The 20952-nt window shown below is 35.5% G+C and overlaps 2 protein-coding genes across 4 annotated transcripts; one reads left to right on the top strand and one right to left on the bottom strand.

Moving 5' to 3' along the window:
- Positions 1-414: 414 nt before the first annotated feature.
- On the bottom strand, positions 415-6902 carry LOC113491820 (GPI mannosyltransferase 3). 2 transcript variants are annotated; one of them, XM_026868992.1, is made up of 10 exons: positions 6814-6902; positions 6183-6454; positions 5271-5496; positions 4551-4698; positions 4094-4222; positions 3680-3832; positions 3130-3231; positions 2812-2988; positions 1564-1795; positions 415-1137 (listed from the first exon to the last, which is right to left on the bottom strand). In XM_026868992.1, the coding sequence occupies exons 2-10, from the start codon at positions 6444-6446 to the stop codon at positions 1051-1053; spliced, it is 1518 nt and encodes a 505-aa protein (XP_026724793.1). In that variant the 5' UTR covers positions 6447-6454; positions 6814-6902; the 3' UTR covers positions 415-1050. The 2 variants fall into 2 exon arrangements, with proteins under 2 accessions (XP_026724793.1, XP_026724794.1); XM_026868993.1 differs by lacking the exon at positions 6814-6902 and adding an exon at positions 6641-6783.
- Positions 6903-6993: 91 nt separating this feature from the next.
- LOC113491817 (centrosomal protein of 97 kDa) lies at positions 6994-20311 on the top strand. Of its 2 annotated transcripts, XM_026868986.1 has the most exons (15): positions 6994-7447; positions 7513-7670; positions 7948-8092; positions 9203-9318; positions 9603-9802; positions 10470-10553; positions 11034-11190; positions 11689-11767; positions 12104-12334; positions 12429-12978; positions 13251-13372; positions 13848-13936; positions 14479-14589; positions 14909-14991; positions 15662-20311. In XM_026868986.1, exons 1-15 carry the CDS (start codon positions 7444-7446, stop codon positions 15783-15785), a joined length of 2253 nt encoding a protein of 750 aa, XP_026724787.1. In that variant the 5' UTR covers positions 6994-7443; the 3' UTR covers positions 15786-20311. The 2 variants fall into 2 exon arrangements, with proteins under 2 accessions (XP_026724787.1, XP_026724789.1); XM_026868988.1 differs by lacking the exon at positions 14909-14991 and having other exon boundaries at positions 7090-7447; positions 15662-15740.
- Positions 20312-20952: the final 641 nt, after the last annotated feature.

The following is a 20952-nucleotide window of genomic DNA, read 5'->3' as shown; positions in this document are numbered from 1 at the left end:
CGGACTATTCATGGTAATCACTCACACACGCACAAAAATTTGTAACAAGTGTATATATATTACCCATAGTCGCGATATGACTGCCAAATATAGACATTAAAATAAACAGCTAAGTCACGAACTTTCGGTCCGTTTGCAATTTTATCTAAAGAGCTAAATATTGAATTGTTATTAGAACAATTGCCTATCTGATTACCACAACCACTAGGACTTACTGCTACATAATAAACCTGTTATATGAAGTTTTTACAAATGTGTATTGCACATTTATAAGTATTTTGCAGTCATATCGCTTATAAAATTGGTCAAAAATCTTTCTTAGATTATTTTCTGATTCTAATCCTATGTGTTTCACTAGAAAATGCATCTTCATTAAGAATAGTATTGAATAAAAAACAAGATATTGATACGAGGTCAAATTTGAGATAGTCATTTACTGTCATAAAAATTTAAATCTTTTTTTATTGTATATCTATTAATTTTAATATTTCGAACACATTATCATGGGGTAACATTCCCATGCGTCAATTAAAATTACAAATAAAAAATTATTTAATACCGAAAGCCAATTAACTATAACCAAATAATGATTGATTCATTAAATTACAAACGAAAGTATCGATAATCGAATGTTTGCTACACTAGCAATATGAAAATGTTATATAGCAACTATGGGATGTAATCATAGACTTTTATACAACATCTTTTCCCAGTCTTTTACCAAATTTTGTGAGCACTGTTTTAATATGTCTATCTATGTGATCACGATTATTAGCCTATTTATGCAGACTTCATTATTACATTTTCAATAAAAAACAAACTATTAATTGAATGATGACAACTAAAGGTATAGATCCTTTGATTGCATTTTGGCACAGTAGAAAATATTATTATATTGGTTTATAAAAGTCTATGCTTACAAACTAATGAGCACAATTATGATTCTTACTTCATTTCAATAAGATCCACAATCGCGTGCTATATGATCGTTGATTTGTCGGTACATTGGGACCACTAACGTGAACACGTTGTGGCTCGTGTTGTCGGTCGTTAGACTGCTTCATCGATCTGTGGTTTCGGCGGACTCTGAGTCTTTTGGTATACCAACACATTCTCGCCTACTTCACCTTCAGGGAACTGAAAAAAATATATGAATATTTTGTTTTATTACAATGAGAGATCTTAGGCTCTAGAAGTCTAGACAGAAGGACAGCATTTAAACTGCTAACTGCCAACTGTAAGTTGCAGTCTAATTGCAGTTAAATTGCAGTCGGCGTGCAAAAGGACTACGTAGTCTTTGGTCTATTGGGACAAAAGGTAGACTCACTTTTCAGATTTTGAACTGACACGCAAGTTAAAAGCGTTTTATATGTGCTTGCATAGGGTCGCTGCATATGCTAAGCGAGGGCCATTTCGCGTGCCTGTGACGCATATTCATTTCTATCTTGTTCTTTTTGTTTCTATTGTTTAAACATGTACTTCTGCTTGTCTGTATTGTGTCCTATGTGCGATATGCGTCATAGCGGCGAACAAATGGTTTTTCTTTGTTTTTTTTCTACATACCTGTGTGTGTGGTATCTCGTGCAGCAGCGTGTACTCAGCTAGCACGGAGTCCAGACGGCCGCGCAGGCGGTCGAACAGGACGAGAAGGTGCGGCGGCTGGCGGCGCGCCAGCTCCGCCCTCCACCAGCGCTGCGGGTTGTTGAAGAAGGCCTCCGCCTCGTACGTGGCGCCCGACGCGTTCAGCGGCGGCGAGCAGGACAGGAAGCGGGTCGATATGTTCAGGTGCAGGTGGCTGGGTAGCAGAACAATAAAATGGTAATGGCTAATTGATACTAGGCTACGCTACGCTATCTCAATATCTCAATTCGGTATCTTCATCAACAAAATAATAACAGGACAAGTTATGTACTACGATTTTCATCGTGTCGCAGAGGGTTTCGCAAATTTTCAAGTCGCATATACAGACTCGGATTAAGCATTCGTAAAATAAACGCTTGTCCTGCGCGGGGATCGAACCCGCGACACATCGTGCGCAGTGGGGTTTGGCATAGTCACTTCAAACACACTTTACGTATTATAGTTAACTAGCTTTCCCGGCGGACTTCGTACCGCCTTAGAGTCGATGATAATATTGCTGATTGTTTTTAAGTACTCATTTTAAGTTGTAGGTTGTAAATAAGAAACACATGATTTACTAATATTGCCAATTGAATTAGTTTTTTATGCTAATCGCGTCCCTTCAGCAAGATCGCAACCACCTTCATACACATCTACTGCAACTTAGAGCTAATCTCATGGGTGCTGCCAATAGACATCTGAACTCCTGGTACCACCCTAATCAACGGAAACAAATCCAACAAATCAAAAACCATGGCAATCGGTCCAGCCGTTCTCGAGTTATAAGTGTTGTAACAAACACGACTTTCTTTTATATATATAGATAGTTTTAATATTGATTTCTTACAAATATCAAATTGTCATCCATACGTCATTACATAGCTGTCATTTTACGTCAGTTACATAGTTTTGTTATTTTGTTATTCCAAGTCTGATTCTTTTTTGTTATACCACGTTTTATAGTGACTGACGTTTCATGTCAAGTCACACGGTAACGCTGTCGAACGGGATAAAAAGTATCCTATGCCCGTCTCCTGGCTCTAAGCTCCCTACCAATTTTCAGCCAAATCTGTTCTGCCGTTCTTGAGTTATAAGTGGTGTAACTAACACGACTTTCTTATATATATATATATAAGATATTTAAGAATATAAGATAAGATTAGTCTATGTAAAAATTACTTCCAAACTAACCTGTAGAGAGGCGTGGAGTGGCACGGCATGAGGAAAGTAATGGAGCTCCTGTTGTCAGCTGCCTCTCTTAACAGTGGCATGACCTGCAGGGTCCCAGCCTGGTGGACCAGGCCGAAGTACAGCGCTGGACCCGCGTTGCCCAGCAGGATGGACCCAGCTACCAGGTACAGCTGCCATCTGGTACATAACAACGCATACGTAAGTTTCGTTAAGCCCGTCAAAAGAATTACAGTTCCGATTATATTAAATCAAAAGTGTTTAACCTTGTCTGCAAAACAATTCGAGCTTAAAGAATAAGGACTTGACCAAACGACTTACTTCTTAGCTTTCCTACTCCATGGCACGATGACATCTTGAGCCAAGTACAAGAGGATCGGTAACAGAGGCAACACGAATCTGAACTCCTTGTGCGGAACGAAACTGTAACAGACGAATAAACTTCATAATAAGAGCTCTCGGCCACTGCTAACAGAACAAAGAACATGTAAAAACTAAGGAAGCCGTCATAGTACTAAAACCAGTGTCGTCAAACTTAGGTACTTATTCGCTTTCATACTTTTCTCGCTCCTTGTGGTTTGTGAAATATATATTTTAAAAATATACCAGCTGTCGACTTAGCATTAATATCGGTTGAGTAACATGTTTCATACAAAGTCATTACTGTACGAAAGTAGGTTTTCAGATAAATTACTGCATGGGGGTCTTCTGGGCGGGGAACTTCGGTACACCGAACTCCATCACAGAAGCCTGCAAACGTTCAAGGGACTTCTGCGCTGCTAGAGGGAGCTGGCATGGCTGGACTCCTGGACTGACAACCTCCCAGAGCCAACCAACGCACAATGGGCCTATCACCAGTAAGACAGAGTACCTGTATGCAGCGACGTGTAAAGCGACTGCGGCCAGCAACAGCGTGCCGACTTTGTTTTCCTTCGGTCGCCGCGCTATCTTGCTGATTGCCCACAGTACTGGCAGCAAGTTGATACCCAACACAGCCGGGAGACCTTGCGTCAAATACCAATGCCTGTGAACACAAGTGTTTGTCATGTATGACAATGGACTATAATTAATGCTTTTTAAAGAGCAATTGGAGTTTTGTCATTGATATTTTTTATTATTTTATTTCGTCGTATATTTAAACATAATTAGTGACACAATAATACCTCTGTCCAGTAAGGTAACATAATTATAATTATAGTCCATTAATAATTGTGTTTTAATACAAAAGAAAAATGTATTAATTGATATAATATTGATATGTATTAATATAAAGAAAAGTGCTTACCATGGGTGTTGACCATAGAAAGAGGCGACATCGTGTAAAATGTTAAACCTGAAGAATTCCCAGGGCGTCACAATAAGGCGGCCGTAGTAGTACGAGTCCAAGGCTACGAGAGCTCCGCCGGCGATCAAACTGTAACAAGGATGTAATGTACGAATAACTAAAGTTTTTACTAGCCCTCTGCTGTTCTCAATATTGAGGCTGGTAAATATTGCCATTTCACAAGAGGAGTCAATTAATGGAAGGTAATAGCAGGACTAAAGGTAAACTAAGTTAGGGAAAGATCGTGAAACTTGAACTGATGTGAGTCGCGCGATCGATGTTATTTTCTTATAATATATAATTCACAAACCAAGCTAAGCAAAAATGAGGTAGCAAATGATCACACTATGGTATCGACAGAAACCAATACTCTGTATCGGCTGAGATTTTTACCCAGTAATGTGACATTTATACTTACGCGATAGGCACATAAGTGCGGACGACTAACTTCAGTCTTCCTTGATTCGTAGTAAACAGGTTGTAGACACCGAGCACGATCCATAGCGGCGCTGATGTCGGCCGCAAGAACACAGACACGACTGCCAGCCATATCCACTGAGGGTTCTCTGTAACAAGGACGTAATTAATATTAGTAGGACCTACCTACTGTTTCTAATCTCACTGCACATCATTTCATTTATCGACTTTCGCTCCAAATACTTCGTGTCAAATTTGTTAAGGTAGGTTTCGTAAACTTCTTAATAACTTACAAACACAAATGTGTTACTTGTAGTTAGTGGTTGTTTTATTTGTTTACATAGTTATGAGGAAAAATATTGATGATTCTTGGTCCTGTGTACAACATATAGAATGATGTCATAAAGGAAAATAGTAGTTATCTAACTTTCGCCCACAATTCTGCCTACACACAACAATATGTGTAGGCAGAATTACTAAAGGTTTACAAGTACTACCTAAACAGGAATAATATGTGCACAACTATGATACTTTTATGGGACCAAATGGCAACTATTTCTCATGAAAGAAAAAAATATCATCAATCAGAAGTAAAATTGGACAAGTAATCATATAATTATTGTACATTAATTTTGTTTAAGTGAGGACTCATATTTTTTTAAAACTTAAATTTAATAATCCAAATTATATTTATATAATCCTTATAATATTTCTATATTACCTTGTTGATAATACCCCAGCTTGCCATCCTTGAATGGGAACACAGATAATGCAATAGCAACAAGAGCTGTCTCCAATGTCTGCAGCAGAGTCCTTCCGGAGGTGTAGAACCAGAACCATGAAGTGAGGATCAGGAACAAAGCCCACTTGCGACCACCTGTCCACTTGTAGAAACTGTAGTCAGCAGCGGCGCTGAGAATTGCTTGCAGGATGCGAGGCAGGAGAATCTAAAGAGGAAATAAGTATACAGTTAAAAAAAAAACAATACTCATAACCACAAAGTGAGGTTTTATAATATTGACATGAATCTATAGACTTCTTATGGTTGTTTTTATAGAAATTACATTTTAGAACTGCACACATAGCATCTTTATTTCTTAGTTTGTGAAAGAGCCTAGCCTTACCTGACATCAAAAATGTTAATAACTTAATGTGAAATCTGTCCAGGTATTTGTATTCATACTATTTTCTTTACAATTTGTTATATACAGACCATACAATTCATTATTGATAAGTTATAATCACACTGAACTTTCACAATTCAGTTCTAGAATAGATAAGATGTATTAAAGAATAATTACATAGACTTTTTTTCTATATCTATGCTACTAATAGCATTTTATCTAATAAATTACTAACCAATGTATACCTGCTTCTCCATTACAACTAGAAATATATCACTCAAATTACAAACAGATGTTGTATTACATTGACTATAATATAAATATGATCATATAGTCATATTGTGTCACTGTTTATCTATTGACTTCAGTTTCGAGTTCAAAAAAGCCTATTTTTGGTTTACTGTAAACAATATTTTGAAAAGTTGATGAGATGTTTATTTGGCCATCATTAATTATTAATAAGGGAGGCCAGATCAAGAAAGGCTTAAAACTTTGAATAAAGTACTTACCAATGCTTCAGGGTAGTCTAGTCCAGTGTATTTGAGCACGGTATACAAGCCAGCCACTACGCTTGGGTACAGATAGCTCCGGATGCCTTGTTGCCATTCCCAAGTCAGGGTTCCATATCCAAACACTTGCTTGTGAGCTACTTCCAAGGTCTGCCAGTACTCATCAGGCACATACCAAGTTTGCACCAGGAACACCGACAGAATCCTCACGAACAATATCACGGAGGCCACCTGTAGCGGCCTCAGGCCCTTTGCCAACACCATTCTCCCGCCTAAATCGAAAGAGGTTACATGTGAATCGGCTATAAATAGAAAGCTATAGTGTGCTCAATAAACACCGTAAATCAATAGGATACCAATTTAAAGTTACGCCGTGAACGAAACACGTTAAAATAACAATAGTCTTATAAGATATCTCGATGTTGACTACTTTATCAAACGATACAAACTTTACTCACAAATATGTCAACTAACGCGTCCCTATAATTAAAGCTAGAATTGAATGAATAGTAGTCATTTAACACATGTATAGTATTTATCACTCCTAAAAGATTGTATTGAAACCTATTTTAAAAATGAATTTCATTAAAATTAATCACAATAACATATTTTTTGATAATAATTCACTAACCTCAACAAAACCCGCCGCCACCGCGAAGTAGTGTTGTGGTATAAATGGTGTGTTTGTCAGTTAGTAAGTTAAATAACGGGATTTAAATTCAACTAAATACTTCAATTATATGCGCTAACAAAGTCTAACATAAGCTGCATGTGCCGTAAAGAGTCGCTATGTAAATAATGATCATACTAGATTTTCACAAACCTGTAACGAGTTTTTTAATTAATTGTTAGCAACATCGACTAAGTCAAATAGTTACTAACTTAAAATGGAGAACAGGAGAACACATCGCGCGCGCAGTTATTTTTTCAAGCACAAGTCAATTCAGCCATGTTCGAAAACTATGTCACATACAATATTATATGTCTACTAAGGTGTGGCAGAGTATTTGTTAAGTGATCTAGGAATTAATTTTAACATGAAATCATATATTTTAATGAAGAATTTCCGAAACAATGATAATTTTATATCGAAAAATTTGAATACTGCAGATATTATCCTAAAGTATTGCTTGATTATGTGTTTGAGCTTATAAGTGTAAATGTATCATGTTTCGAACGTCAATTAACGAATGTTGATTTTTGTCGAAAATTACTTGAATTTCTTTTCGATAAATAAATAGGAATATGTGTTAGCCTTAAAATGGGTAAGTACACTACTTGCATCGCTAAAATAAGCTGAAGATCTGTATTAAACTTAGTTTGTTGCTAGATGAAGTGAAGAATGAAACTCTGGATCTATCGAGGCGTGGGTTGAAGAAAATAGAGAAAGCGCCCACTGAAGAATCTAAAACTATAATAAACTTGATCCTGGACCAGAATGAACTGCAGCGTCTTGATAATATCGACACCTACAGTCGCATCGAAAGTGTAAGGAGTTGAATTTTATGATTGTTGAAAGTATTGACGCGATCACAAAGTAGATTAAAATAATGAAATTGTACTCGTCGGCGTTTTTCGTCATGACCTTTAGCTTAAATAGTAGTAAATATTATTACTAAATATCGTATGAATATGCAATGTAATCGAGAATGCTAGCTAAAACTACCTACTTGACATTTCATATAGAAATATTTTTGCTTACATTAGTTGTAACTGTATTTGTTCTTTGTGTCATTATGTCTGCTGATAGTCAATTCTATTTCAGCTCTCAATATGCAACAATTTCTTGTTACGTATGCATGGAGTCTCTCGCCTGACGAACATCCGCATCTTGGCACTGAACAACAATGGTATTCTCCAAATCGAAGGACTGAAAGACTTGATCTACCTTAAAGTATTAAAATTGGCTGGTAAGTTGAACTTTTCCCTATTTAATTTGTCTTTTCATTATCATACTATCTATTAGAATTAAATAATTCTCACACTTAAAAAAAGTGCATTATAAAGTCTTGAACATGGCAATGGTCATATTTTCCAATATTTCAGTACAAACATGTCTTTAGTTTTAAGAATATTCAGTATTTACTATCTAAACAGTATTTAACACCTTTATTAAACAGTGGGGAAACAGCCGGACCTTAGCTCTGTTCTGTTTTAAGTCCCATAACACAAATCAGCCAATTTACCCCAAATTACACTTTAAAAATGTTTGAACAAATAATAATAATAGTGCTTTCTCTAAATTAAATAATGGAATTATTACATTTCATTCCACATCCATTTTTAAAAGTGGCACTTTATTTAAATGAAATTGAAGATAATTTGTGCTAAAGTGCTAAAATTAATGGCAAAGATGGCAAGAAAAATATGTTAACCTAATTACAGAAAAAATTGTATGCGTTTTGTTGTTTATGCTACATTAAGTATGACTGGTTTCACAATCAAGATGGGGGAAAGTATATCTACTTTGGAATGTGATATCTTCTGTAGTAAACTAGGATCTGACCACCATCTGATAAATTGGTCACATTATTGCAGTTATAGTGCAGGATATAGCATAACTAGGAGGGTTGATTTCAACTATTGAATATTATGAGTACTAATTACCAAGCTGTTTAGGAACAGTTTATAATAGACTGTGATATGAATGCACAGATTGCCAAGTGGTTGAGGTACCCATGCCTTATCCACATGTATGTGTGACTTAAATGGTTGAGAAACCCCATGTTTAAAAAACAAGTGGCAACTGCAAGTAGCTTACACTTCATGGATAGTTAGTATGTAATACACAAATGTAATGGATAGTAAGTATGTAATGGGATAAATTTGATAGCCCATATTTCATGCCCATAGCCCTCAAATCAGAATAATGTACCAATTAAATTTCCTCTTGCCTGTTGTGTGCTTTGAAGGAATATAATTTCTCTTATCATAAAGCAATACACAATAAAAAATAGACTTACAATTTTGCAATTACTTTTAAAATGTTTAACACCTACATAAATGCTCTTTTTTTGCAGGAAACAACATTAAATCAATAGAACATTTGAATCACAACATACATTTGGAACTCTTGGATCTGTCTAACAACCAGATATCATTTATATCTGATATATCTTACTTAAAAAACTTAAGGGTAAGGTATTACAATAATGATTATAAGTTTTTCGTGAAATCCATTATAAATCATTCAATCATAAAACAGCTTAAGAACAGTAAACCATCTGTACTTAAGCTGATCTATTGACAAGCATTGGTTATTAAAAAGGAATAATTGTTAATAAATCAGCAATTATATTGTACAAAGAAATAAGTATTCAATCACTTTTAAACTCCATAAATATTTGTATACCAATACAGATTCATTAATAAACAGTGACTGTACTAACTGATTTTGTTATATTACTATTTTTGTTTCAGCACTTGAATCTCGAAAGGAACCGAATCTCAGACCTGAGGCAGTGTGACCGGTATCTTCCCACACATTTAGAGCACTTAGGGCTTGGTCACAACAACATCCAGGACTTGAATGAGATCAGTCACTTGGTGCACTTGAACAAATTAGAAAGTTTCTCTATACAGGGTAATGTTTGCGTCGCTATGGCTGGTAAAGACAAACTGTATCCTTTTTACTGTAAAATATTTATGAATGTACTAAAATTTGTGTCATGTTTTGTGTTTGGAGAATTTCAGTAGGATTTGTTGGGCACAAAATTAAAAAGTTTTTATGTCAAGTGAACCTCCATCAGCTTCTAAAGATAAGATAGGAGTCTAGTTCAAAAGTGAAATAACTAAAATAATGGTATTCCGCCGAGATACACCATAGGTTTAATCTACCACTGTTTTAATTTAAATTTTACTTAGCAATGGAACATGGAAATGTGCCCAATACAAAATATGTTTGGTGTAATGTATAATGAGGTCACATTTTCGAATAAAATATTTCAGTTAATAAGTTCCAAATTAGACTAACACAGCTTATTAAATCAATCAAATATGCTTTAAAGGTCACATTGTTTTTAGAATTCTTACTTACGTAATTGAAATCTGATATTTTAGAGGGTTAATGTTTATGACATTGCAATGTGTCATCTCAGGAATTAATGAACCTATTTTGATAATTACTTAATCAATAAACAACCTCATGCTTTACATAGTAGCTTTTCAGCTGGTAATAAATAAAATATCCCAGTTCAGGTGCTCTTATTATTAGCATTTTACAAGTTAATAGCATTTTTCAGTTATGAATACATATTTTGTTAAATGATTCCTTGACTAATAAACCAGAGGTTTTGATTATCGTCCATTTGTTCTCAACTGGATCATGAGTGTCAAGACTATTGATGGTTTCGTCGTCAGCGCCATAGAGAGGTAAGACTATGATATGATTTTTTTTTAAATAATAATATTGTATAGCTGTTGATAGTCAGTATGTCATTTGAAAGAGACTTATAAAGAACGTCGTTTGTGCATCGAGACACATTACACATAAAACATGTTAATGCAAAGCTATACGGATACGGTCAAATATCTGTTTGACGTTAAAAAAGTATAGACCTTTGTACAAGGATTGCAATAATACATTTAAAAAGTTTGATTAAGAACAATGGTCTTCTTTTAAAATCGGACTACTTTCATTATGTATCTTTTGAATGTACGGATAGCCGAGTGGTTGAAGTCACCACACCAAACCCACTGACCGCGACGTGTCGTGGCTTGTGAACCACGATCTGGGTGTCTTTCATCATGTGACTTGAATGTTTGTGAAACCCCATCGAGACGAGGACTAAGTTCCTCAATGCGGGAGTCGTTAAAAAAATCATTGAAGCAAGTTTTTTTTCCTTATTGTAGTTTGAAAGCCGAATGGTTGTACAGTCAAGGTAAAGGACGGCATTTCCACGCGGGTCAGCATCAGGAACTGTGCGAATACCTGGCCTCCACCTGCCCTCTAACAGCAGACGCTCTGGAGACCGAGGATCAGAGGAAACTCCGCCTTATACTCAGTAAGGTAAGGTTCACTTCAAAGATAATCTTTTTACTTATTTCATAGTATCACTCACTTATAATTTTTTTTTAATTTTTAACTAGTTATATTATGTTGGTGTAATTTGGATGTGTAACTTTTGTTTTGTTGATTAATTGTTATGATTTTGCCATTGATATTTATTTTGGACAAAAAAAAAACATGTTCTATAAATTTCTTTCAGTGTTTTTCATTTCTAAAATTCACTTGACTATAGCAAGTGCTGTAACTAATATGAGTAGGATGTCGGTGTATAAGATATAACATTACAAGTAATAATATCGGATGATTGTTGTCGGAATGAAGGCGTCATTTACAGTCGACTAGACTAAGCCAGTCTGAGTAATACCTACTAATTCTTTTTATATAGCCTGTTAACAGGTTCACTGTTGAGAGCACAAGTAGTTATGGTTAATTTAGTGTTGGAATAAGTACGAAATTTTGATATAATCTATCTTAAGTATTTAATTTGATTTCACTCAGGCACAGCATCACCAGCAACAGTTAAAGGATCAAAATCACAGTCCGTTGAAACCGAAACTGCAGTCGCCAAGGATGCAATGTAAGTAGAAATCTACTAATACCATTATTAAACAGTCGTACTTTAACAGATAAGTAAGTAGGCCGCAATAACTGTCAAGTATTTTATTTCTTCTAAAAGCTGAACCAATAATTTTTATTATCAGAAACACAGATAAATACATTCTTGTTATACCTACATTTTATTTTAACAAACTACAGTCAAATCAAAACAGATTTGATTTCGAAAACGGCACCTGTCACTGGAAACCAACTAACTGCGCACTTTATAGATCTTTGACTTAGTAGCCCTGTGACCTCACAACTAGGCTACCACAGCATAAAAAAATAAATTAAAGCAATATTGTTTATAACATAGCACGGATATCGACCCCGCGACACATGGGTCGCTCGCCCGACCGCTTGACCTCGAGCTACCACTCCGCGCTCAGCAAAACCAGCTCGCCCTCACATCAGATGACGTCATCACTCTGCGGAGACCTTCCCTCGATTCCCACCGCCATGAGCCAAAGCTTCGACTCGCCAGGACTCATGTATGCCACTGAGAAGCAAAACAGCTCCAGGGAAAAGGAGAGGGAAAAGCCACAAGGTATATTATGGTTATATAAATAATTAAGCGATCTGTGTCGGTGTATAGTCAATGAATATTATGAATTTATTATTTATTTAATACTTCATTTCAGAAATACCACAGCCAAAGCCAGTAAATCATTCACTAGAAGCCGCATCCAAAATGGTACCCGTACCTGAGTCCTTAATGAGTCCCGACTATCAGGACCCTATCTACGACATCCAAAGAAGTATACCAAAACCGACAAATAACTCGGTGCACAGCATCTCCAACACGTCCTCACAGTCCAGTAACAGCAGCATTCACGAAGACAGACCTAGACAGGCCAAAAATATGAAAGGCTCCCCGAAACTACCAAAGAGTGCCACCTCATCCCCCAAACTAAAAACGAAAATGGACCAAAGAAAAAGCAGTTTATCGAAAATCGAAGTCAAAAATGAAGAGAAGAAAATCAATGGCATCACAAATGATGCAGAAAACTTAGGAACTGATATCATGAAGTTGGCGTCCAATCAAAGGAGGCAGAAGAAAATGAGCGTGGAGTCAATGGCCGCCGTGACTATACAGAAGATGTGGAGAGGGTACCGCAGCAGGAACCTGAACAAGGACACGCTGAGGATCCTGCACGCGATACAAGCTGCGAGAGCGAGACAACACATACAGTTAGTATGAAAGAGATTATGCAAGAGATGAAAGAAAAATATGACGAGAGTTGTGTGAAAGAAGTAAATTCAGTCACTCAAAACACCGCTACATTTACACTATTTCTATCGTATTCCATCTACGATCCCCTGAGTGACTGAATTAGAATGATTGTGTGAAGTTTGCATTTCACGAGAGGTTAGAAAAACAAGAACCATGGTCTATGTATTAGCGGGCAGGTTTAACCCCCCTTTCCGTAGACCATGGTTCTCGCCAGGTATTAATGTTTTAGGCGGCTGACGTGCGACATGGAGGCTACTAAGGCGGCCTTGGAAAGTGAGAGAAAAATACAGCAGCTGCAGATGCAGGCCATTAATGCATTGTGGAAGAAAGTGTCTACATTACAAGCAGCTGGTGAGTCACTGGAAACTATTCTCTGTATTGTAATACTGAACCAAAGACTAATATGGAAAAAATATAAATCTTTTGCTATAAATCTCGTGTCATAACTGTGGCCCGCGATCGGCTGAATTGATTTATAGTTTGAACTGATTACTTGATCAAAATGCTTTTAAGTAAGCTTCAACAAAATATGAATGATGTAACGGTCTACGCACGCGTATTTATCGGGATTGCCCGACTAGTTTCGGACCCAACTGGAGTCCTTGATCATGAACTGACGCGGCAGGGTGTAAATACGCGTGAACCGTTGCATCATTTTATAACTAATCATTCTCATGTTACTTAAAGTAAAAATATTGATCAAAATAATCAATTAAAAAGGATTGAAATGGATCTAACAGAATAATGCAACACTTCTCTTTTTACGGATCAGAAGATTCTGTCATGTATGAACGGTTTTGAAAGAGATAAACTGTTTTCCCCGCAGACAATCACAAAGGACGGATATCGGAGTGCGAAGACAACACGGACGTGTTGCGACAGCTCACCGAGACATGCTTCAGTTTACAAACTCAGGTATACTATACAATAGTCACTTCAACTCATGTTTGTGCAGGACGCCATATGGGTAGTCATTCTAAATATACAGAGACTATGTTGAGGTCAGGATTATCGATCCCCGAGTGGGGCAGCATTTGTGTGATCCACGGATGCATGTCATGAGCCTGGGTGTCTATGCATGCGACTGTAAACAAAGATAGAGGCGGCCGTCGTTTTTAGAAAAGGAGACATAAATTTAATGTGCCTTGAAACTCGTACTCCTGTCGACAGTATCAAGTGTAGCTTATCCTGTGATTGATCATCTAGTGCAGCAAAGGCCTTTTATGATTATGATATTCTATTAAGGACTTTCACATTTGTAACATAAGATCTAAATTGATTTTTCCTTATGGTGTACAATAAAGAGTATTCTATCTATCTATCTAAATATTCATACAATATTCAATTTTTCATTGAATATCAAAATATTACCACTTATTGGTAAACCTATTTTTTTACTTCATTGACTTAACATTACGTAAGATCAAATGTAATATAACAATACATTATGTCGTCAGGTTGTAGAACTGCAAGGCTGTATGCAAGAGGTGTTGAAAGCGGTGTCGAGTAAGAACCTAGCCGAGCCAGTCGCCACGCAGACAGACATCACGGCCGTCATAACGCCACAGGTCAGTATCACTATTATGAAGTATAACTTTTTTTGTAAGGCGGGGGAACCCTCTTGAGCTCCCTCGGGGACGGAACGGGCAGTGTCAAAATCTTTCTGGCTAAACCTGAACTGCTGTGTAACGTCATCTGCGCTTTTATGTCGGTGCATGGCAATGCTTTGCAATCCTTCGGACACAAGAGGCCTATGCCAAGCTGTAGGATAATTATTGGCTGGTTTTAAGTTACTTACACGTACTTAAAAATCAAAACAACAAACAGCAAAACAATATTTTAAGTAAATAGATGTGGAGTAGAGTAGTTGACGGTGTATTGTTGTAGGAGGAGCGTGGCACATGGCTCCGGCGGCCGCAGTCGCTGCCGCTGAGCGCGGCCTCGGCGCCCGCGCCGCTGCGGGAACACGCGTGAGGCCACACTCACATATACTCATATATTAGTACTAGCAGTTGCCCGCGACTTCGTCCGCGTGGTTACAAGATATAAGTTATAACACCTTGGGTTACAATATCGTGATTTTCTTATGGAACCCTAATATTTTTTTAAATAAATTATAGTCTATGTTCAGCGGGGATAGTGTAGCTTCTCAACAGTGAAAGAATTTTTCAAATCGGACCAGTTGTTTCGAAGCCTATTCGTGTCAAACAAACAAACAAATCTTTCCTCTTTATAATTTTAGAATAGATACAGTATGTAAGAACAAAGTGGGATATTTGAGGGATATAAGTGACTTGAAAGACGCGCTAAAAAATATTCATATAACAAACGTATTTCTTTACCACAGCATTAACAATCAATATTATATGAATTTTTGATTACTTCCCGAAACTAACAAACTCAATTTTAAGCTGTTAGTTGCTATAATTTATTGGTTTGCAATGCTGTCTGTATCTGTACGGTATTATTTTAAATTAATCAAATTGATCGAGAAAAGCATTTAGATTTTTTTTTCCAACAAACGATCACAGGAAGACAATCATTTTGCGCTATACTACAACTCCTTAACTGATCGAAGAGGTTCTTTAATACATACATATATTTGTTACAATAATTATTAATTCTAAACTACATTTACAGTGAAAAATCCAGCGATTCGGCAGCTCTAGGCATAGAGCGAACAGAGTCCGTTATTGAGGAGCAAATGATGGAAACCAATGACGTCGTCGAGGAAGCGAGAGAGTGTGACGTCACCGCCGAATGACACGCCCATTTAGGAGGTACTGATCATACACATTGAACATTGTTTATTGTAAAGAGATAGCTTATTAATATACTGATATATCTTATCAGAAGGAATATTTGGTTATTTAATATTCAAACTAAAAAAGGGGATTGTATTTAACATTGTGCAGCTATTTCACCAAAGATAGAACATTAAATTTGCCTGTTTATTTTTAGATTCGTTTTATTTATTATATTAACTCTACTCCAAATATTCTGATCTGTGTTTGCTATCTCTTTACGGAACAATTTTTGTGATGATTTTGTTATTCAGGATAAGGTAAATTGAAACTATTCATAGTACATGTAAGGTTTATATTCGTGGTACGCTGAAGCAAAGCTTGGTTTGTTAAGTGGGCTTGTCAAAGAAATAAGAATGAATGGGGGAATTGGAAAGAATTGGCTTTTGGGCAGTAATGTAAGGTTTTTAAGGCATCGCTTTAAAGTTATGTTTAGCCTTCTCTTACTGTGTCTGTCCTACAGTATGTCTTGCCAGATTTGAGCCCAACGAAAATAATTATATATAATTTAATAGAACGATTCGTGTTAATTTACTTGCTTTCATAACTAAATTGTTATAGCATTTCAAAAGACAAGCGAGGCTAAATAATGCAATCAAAGAATATAACATAAGATTTTTGCATGTCTAAACTTTGGTTGCTGGGAACAAGACAAAACTTATTTTAAAATTGAAAAAATTATATTAGACTGGTATATATGACAATTCATTTAGATATTAAGTGGTTTGTATAAGTGTTGACATTATTATTTAATTCAAATCTGTAATTGCACTTGCATAACCTTATGACATTGACTAATTCGTCGTTATTCTTTAGTAAAACAGGGTCGTGTTTTATAAGAACGAAAGAAGGCCACATTACTAAGGCATGGTTATTTTTATTAGTGACCAATCCTACAACATAGAAAACCCCCTAATAGATAACAGATGTGGAATTTGTTCTTATTCACCAAGTTCTGGAGATTCAATTTGTTTTTTGTTTCAATATCAAATAACTGTATAGCTGGGCTCGATCTCGGTGCCGTATTATAATGTTGGTCCGCGTAAGTTAGCTTATATACAAAATCTATTTGGAGGTTATCTATGTCCTATAAATACTGCCTCTGTCTTACGGTCAAAAAGACTCGTACCGGCTAAAGTAGGGGAATACTTCGTCATTACCTATAGCCGAGGCCAGACTGTAACTCTTGCTAGCTTAACCTTTGCCTTAAGTTATGGGAACAGCTGATTTAAAAAGCTTAAAAAGACAAAATATTAAAGACAGCTACTAAAATGTGATTCTCAAGCCCCTGTTAATATTCATAGTGTTCTTTTCAACACTTCTTCACATGTACCTTAATTTTGTTAATTAATATTTATTTATTACGTTTGAAATATTGAGAGGGAATAATATAATCATAGAAGGCATAATATTACAGTAGGTTATTTAACACTTAGTTAACGTTAGTTTTAATATGTTCACTGTATCATGGTTGTTGGTTGTCGAACGTATTAACTCTCAGATTAGTATTAACACTGGATCACTGGTAATTGATATAGGACCTGGGTCCCAATCCTGCTATCTTCAATGCCTGGATCCTGATCCTGAATGAATGGAAATAGAATTGAAATGTCACCGTACGTATTCTCCACAGCATTTTTCAAACACAATAATTCGATATTCAGTACGGGGCGGAACAATGAATTTCTAATTTTAGTAGTAGCAAAATGCTTAGCAGAAAACGAATAGTGTCAAATTGAATCCAATTGCCATTCCCTCATCGGCCATTGTGAATATCAGAATTGGGGCTCTGGTATTTTACTCGAGTTGAGGAGGTTTCATTCTGAATGTACGCAGCAACTAGCAACTTCTACTGTAGAAGTAATCTGTATGTTTAAATGTGATTGTTGACTAAAATTGACTTTTGACTAGCATTCCAATTGTTAACTAGCGTTGACACATAACAACTTCGTACCAAACTTAAATGTGTGACAATGAATTGAATACTGAAACGCCATATTTAATTCGCTTAAAAACTACGAAAGTTATTATAAACGAACCATATTATAAAGACCTCCGTCTTGTCCTTAAGAAGAAGAGCCATTCCGATAAATATGGGCAAGTAAACCGGTATCAAATAATTATTAATCCACCTCACGCAAGTTATCATAATGTAGTGAGTCGTCTTAAAGTGGTATTTCAGTATTCGGAGCTAATATAAACTTATAAGGAACACATAGTTAATATCGACTACTTACTCAATATATAAACACGTATAATAAATAATGCAAGACACAACTCTACGGTTAGTATTTAACAGTAATATTTATTTCACTTTTAGTTAAACACTGACTTCACTGCCATTTTACAAATAACCCACTGATTTTTTACATTTGTACCACAAACATCATTCACAAATTTCATTATGATATACAATCGGCTGATAAGGCAGTATTAAAGGTTATAATATAAATTTATTTCTACATTAGAGGGAAACTTACATGTTAAAGTTATTTAGATTAAAATTTATACAAGAAATATAAGAGATTTTTAATATTTAAAAGAAATTCGCAATCTCTGATTGAAAGAAACAGTGAGAAAATACTGCTAGGTCTTTAAGTGGGACTATCTTTGTGGAAGTGAGATGTAGCTTCTTTGAAATTCTCTGTCTCGCTTTCTCAATAGTCCTGCTAAGGGCACGTAGTTTTAACTATGTAAAAATTAAATTACATTAAACCAACGTCAAAGTACATTTTCCACGTGTTGTTAGTATTTTTTTCACGAATATTATCTTTATATTTTACACATAGTTTTGCAATATACACTTACAAAAACAGTAAAAATACTAGGCCTTTTTAAGATTAAAAGATGTTGCTTATTAAATTGTGTGTTTATGTGTTTTAAAAACTAAATTAGACTGCATTTAAGTCTAATGAGATTTATTTAGTATACAATTGTAAAGGTAATGATTAACTTTAGCCGATACCGACGAGATCCATTTTCCTACGTACTCACGCTTATTCGAGAATTGATTCTGAATATTTACAAGGTTTTCCTACTCTCCACTTGGTATAACAAGTTGTGTTGTAAGGACTATAAAATATGCCTATCCAATAATCACGTACCAAAAATAATTATTTTTAATATTTACGACAAAAGTTATAAAGGCCCACTATATTCTTAAGAATTTTCTATTAGCTAGGAAGCCAATGCATTCTGGCGATTTAATTCGCATTGCCCTTGCAATGTGCGCTCCACGGCCTGTAACACACGATTCAACTCTAAAAGGCTGTGACATTATTGCTCTCTTACTGGAGTACAAATTGAATATGGACCTTCAGGTGTTTGGTGTAGGGCTCACATTTCAGTGATTTATTTTATTAAGAGTTACTTTAGAGTCGACCATGTGCGCTATGGTTGTTATTGGTATTTGTAAAAGTTGAAAACGAGATGCCTTGTGTATTGAGCTTTATTTTTTATTTCATCGGGTGTGTACTAGTTTTGAATCTTTACGCTTTAATATTGTTTTTGATATAATTTTATAACGATGTCCTTGTAATTGTGACAAGAATTGCGAACAAAGGGGGATATTTTTTTTTATTGATCATGGAAGTCAGGTTAGTCACAATACAATGGATCTCTTACATGCTAAGTACTAGTCATTTTTAACAACGCATTGTCATTTTTATTAGTTGCGGTCAGTGCAAATAATTTTAGCTTCGCGTTACACTACACTAATGTGTTCACAGAACATTCATTTTCATTTTTATCTATCTGTGGCGAGGGTTGAGGATTAATCAATTAAGTTTTACTGAATTTTGTTAAACTTGTACACTCGAAATTTAAAGTCCACTTATGGAAAGGAGGAAATAGATTAAAAAAAATCTGAACTGCTATAAGACTAGTGACCAATTAATGAGATCAGATAGAGGCTTTTAAGATTGAAAGTAGATCACAGCGTACAGTAAAACTTGATTGACTAATTTATGGATAATGTTGTATTTAGTATAACAAATGTATTAACATAAGATTATTCAATAAAATTATGTAAAATCTTTTGGTGTCTTCACAAAGTCTTGAAGAAACAGCTACTGCTTACGCGATTTTAATTCTTACTTCAATTTTCATAGCATTAACTGCTGAAATGAGACATTTGCACGTACTAACTTAATGATTTTGGTTTTTAGGGTCATAGGTTTAATTAAAAATCCGTTTTTGTATATAAAATAATCATATTTCTTTAAGCTATTTTGGTCCTTGCATTGAATCGGCTGATGCATATTTAATGTATTTCGAATTACCAGTTTTCACATTATGAGCTACGTCTACTTAACACGTTTTGAGTAAGTAAGCATAGCACTTGTATATTTTAGGAATGTTTGTGAAGTCACCATCGGATTCCAAAGATACTTGCCGTCCTGTGTATTTTTCTCACTGCGTACCCATCTTATTTGTTGTCCATTACGTTATAGCCTGTATTTATTATGTTTTATAAAAACAATTTTAAAACATCTAATGTATTTTATTCCTTGTTTATTTTCAGGTATATGCCGTGTTTGATTTTTTGTCGACTTCGTCTTGCATCTCGTGTCGAATTGAAAGTTACTAAATCAAAGAGTCCTGTCCAATGAAACTGACGTTCGTAAAGTGCTACTGAGTAAACAAATTTGAATTAACTTAAACCTCGTCAGATTTGTACAGAAAAGTCAGAGAATATCGTATCGTATTTGTGTATATATATTTTGAAAATTGGTTTCGTTAGGTCTTGTTTCGACTAAAAAAAGAGGGAGGAAAAAAAATCTTACAAAAAAAAACAAATCTTAAATTATGTCTGGTTGTTGTTGTCTCTCTCATGTCCTTGATGGTTTCGTCAATTAAACTGAATCTGGGGGTCTGCAACCATATTTATTTTACAGTTATGAAAGGAAGATGTAGTACGACATCTCTCTTTCAGTACTGATTTTAAAGGTGGTGGTCGGCTCACCGTTGCAATTGGTCGTTTGTGTCAAAGGGATAATTTAGAAAATGTACAATGTAGTCCAATCAAACCTTAAGTCATTGAGTCTTGAGGTGTTCTAAAAGATATCGATGGTTCTAGTCACGGGGTGTCGTTTATTAAAAGTGAATAGAAAGTGAGATATAGTCTTT

The sequence above is a fragment of the Trichoplusia ni genome, chromosome 3 (assembly GCF_003590095.1).
Source record: "Trichoplusia ni isolate ovarian cell line Hi5 chromosome 3, tn1, whole genome shotgun sequence".
In the NCBI taxonomy this organism is placed as follows: domain Eukaryota; kingdom Metazoa; phylum Arthropoda; class Insecta; order Lepidoptera; family Noctuidae; genus Trichoplusia; species Trichoplusia ni.
This window is presented reverse-complemented; position numbering and strand designations above follow the sequence as displayed.

What these genes read in the sequence shown, in the direction of transcription:
- LOC113491820 (XM_026868992.1), bottom strand. Translation starts at nt 6,446, where the DNA reads ATGGTGTTGGCAAAGGGCCTGAGGCCGCTACAGGTGGCCTCCGTGATA. An exon ending in TTCTATGGTCAACACCCATG is followed by an intron (nt 3,833 to 4,093) that starts GTAAGCACTTTT and finishes TTGTGTTCACAG; the next exon opens with GCATTGGTATTTGACGCAAG. An exon ending in CACTCCACGCCTCTCTACAG is followed by an intron (nt 1,796 to 2,811) that starts GTTAGTTTGGAA and finishes TCTGCTACCCAG; the next exon opens with CCACCTGCACCTGAACATAT.
- LOC113491817 (XM_026868986.1), top strand. An exon ending in ATGGCTGGTAAAGACAAACT is followed by an intron (nt 9,803 to 10,469) that starts GTATCCTTTTTA and finishes CTAATAAACCAG; the next exon opens with AGGTTTTGATTATCGTCCAT. An exon ending in CGGCCGTCATAACGCCACAG is followed by an intron (nt 14,590 to 14,908) that starts GTCAGTATCACT and finishes GTATTGTTGTAG; the next exon opens with GAGGAGCGTGGCACATGGCT.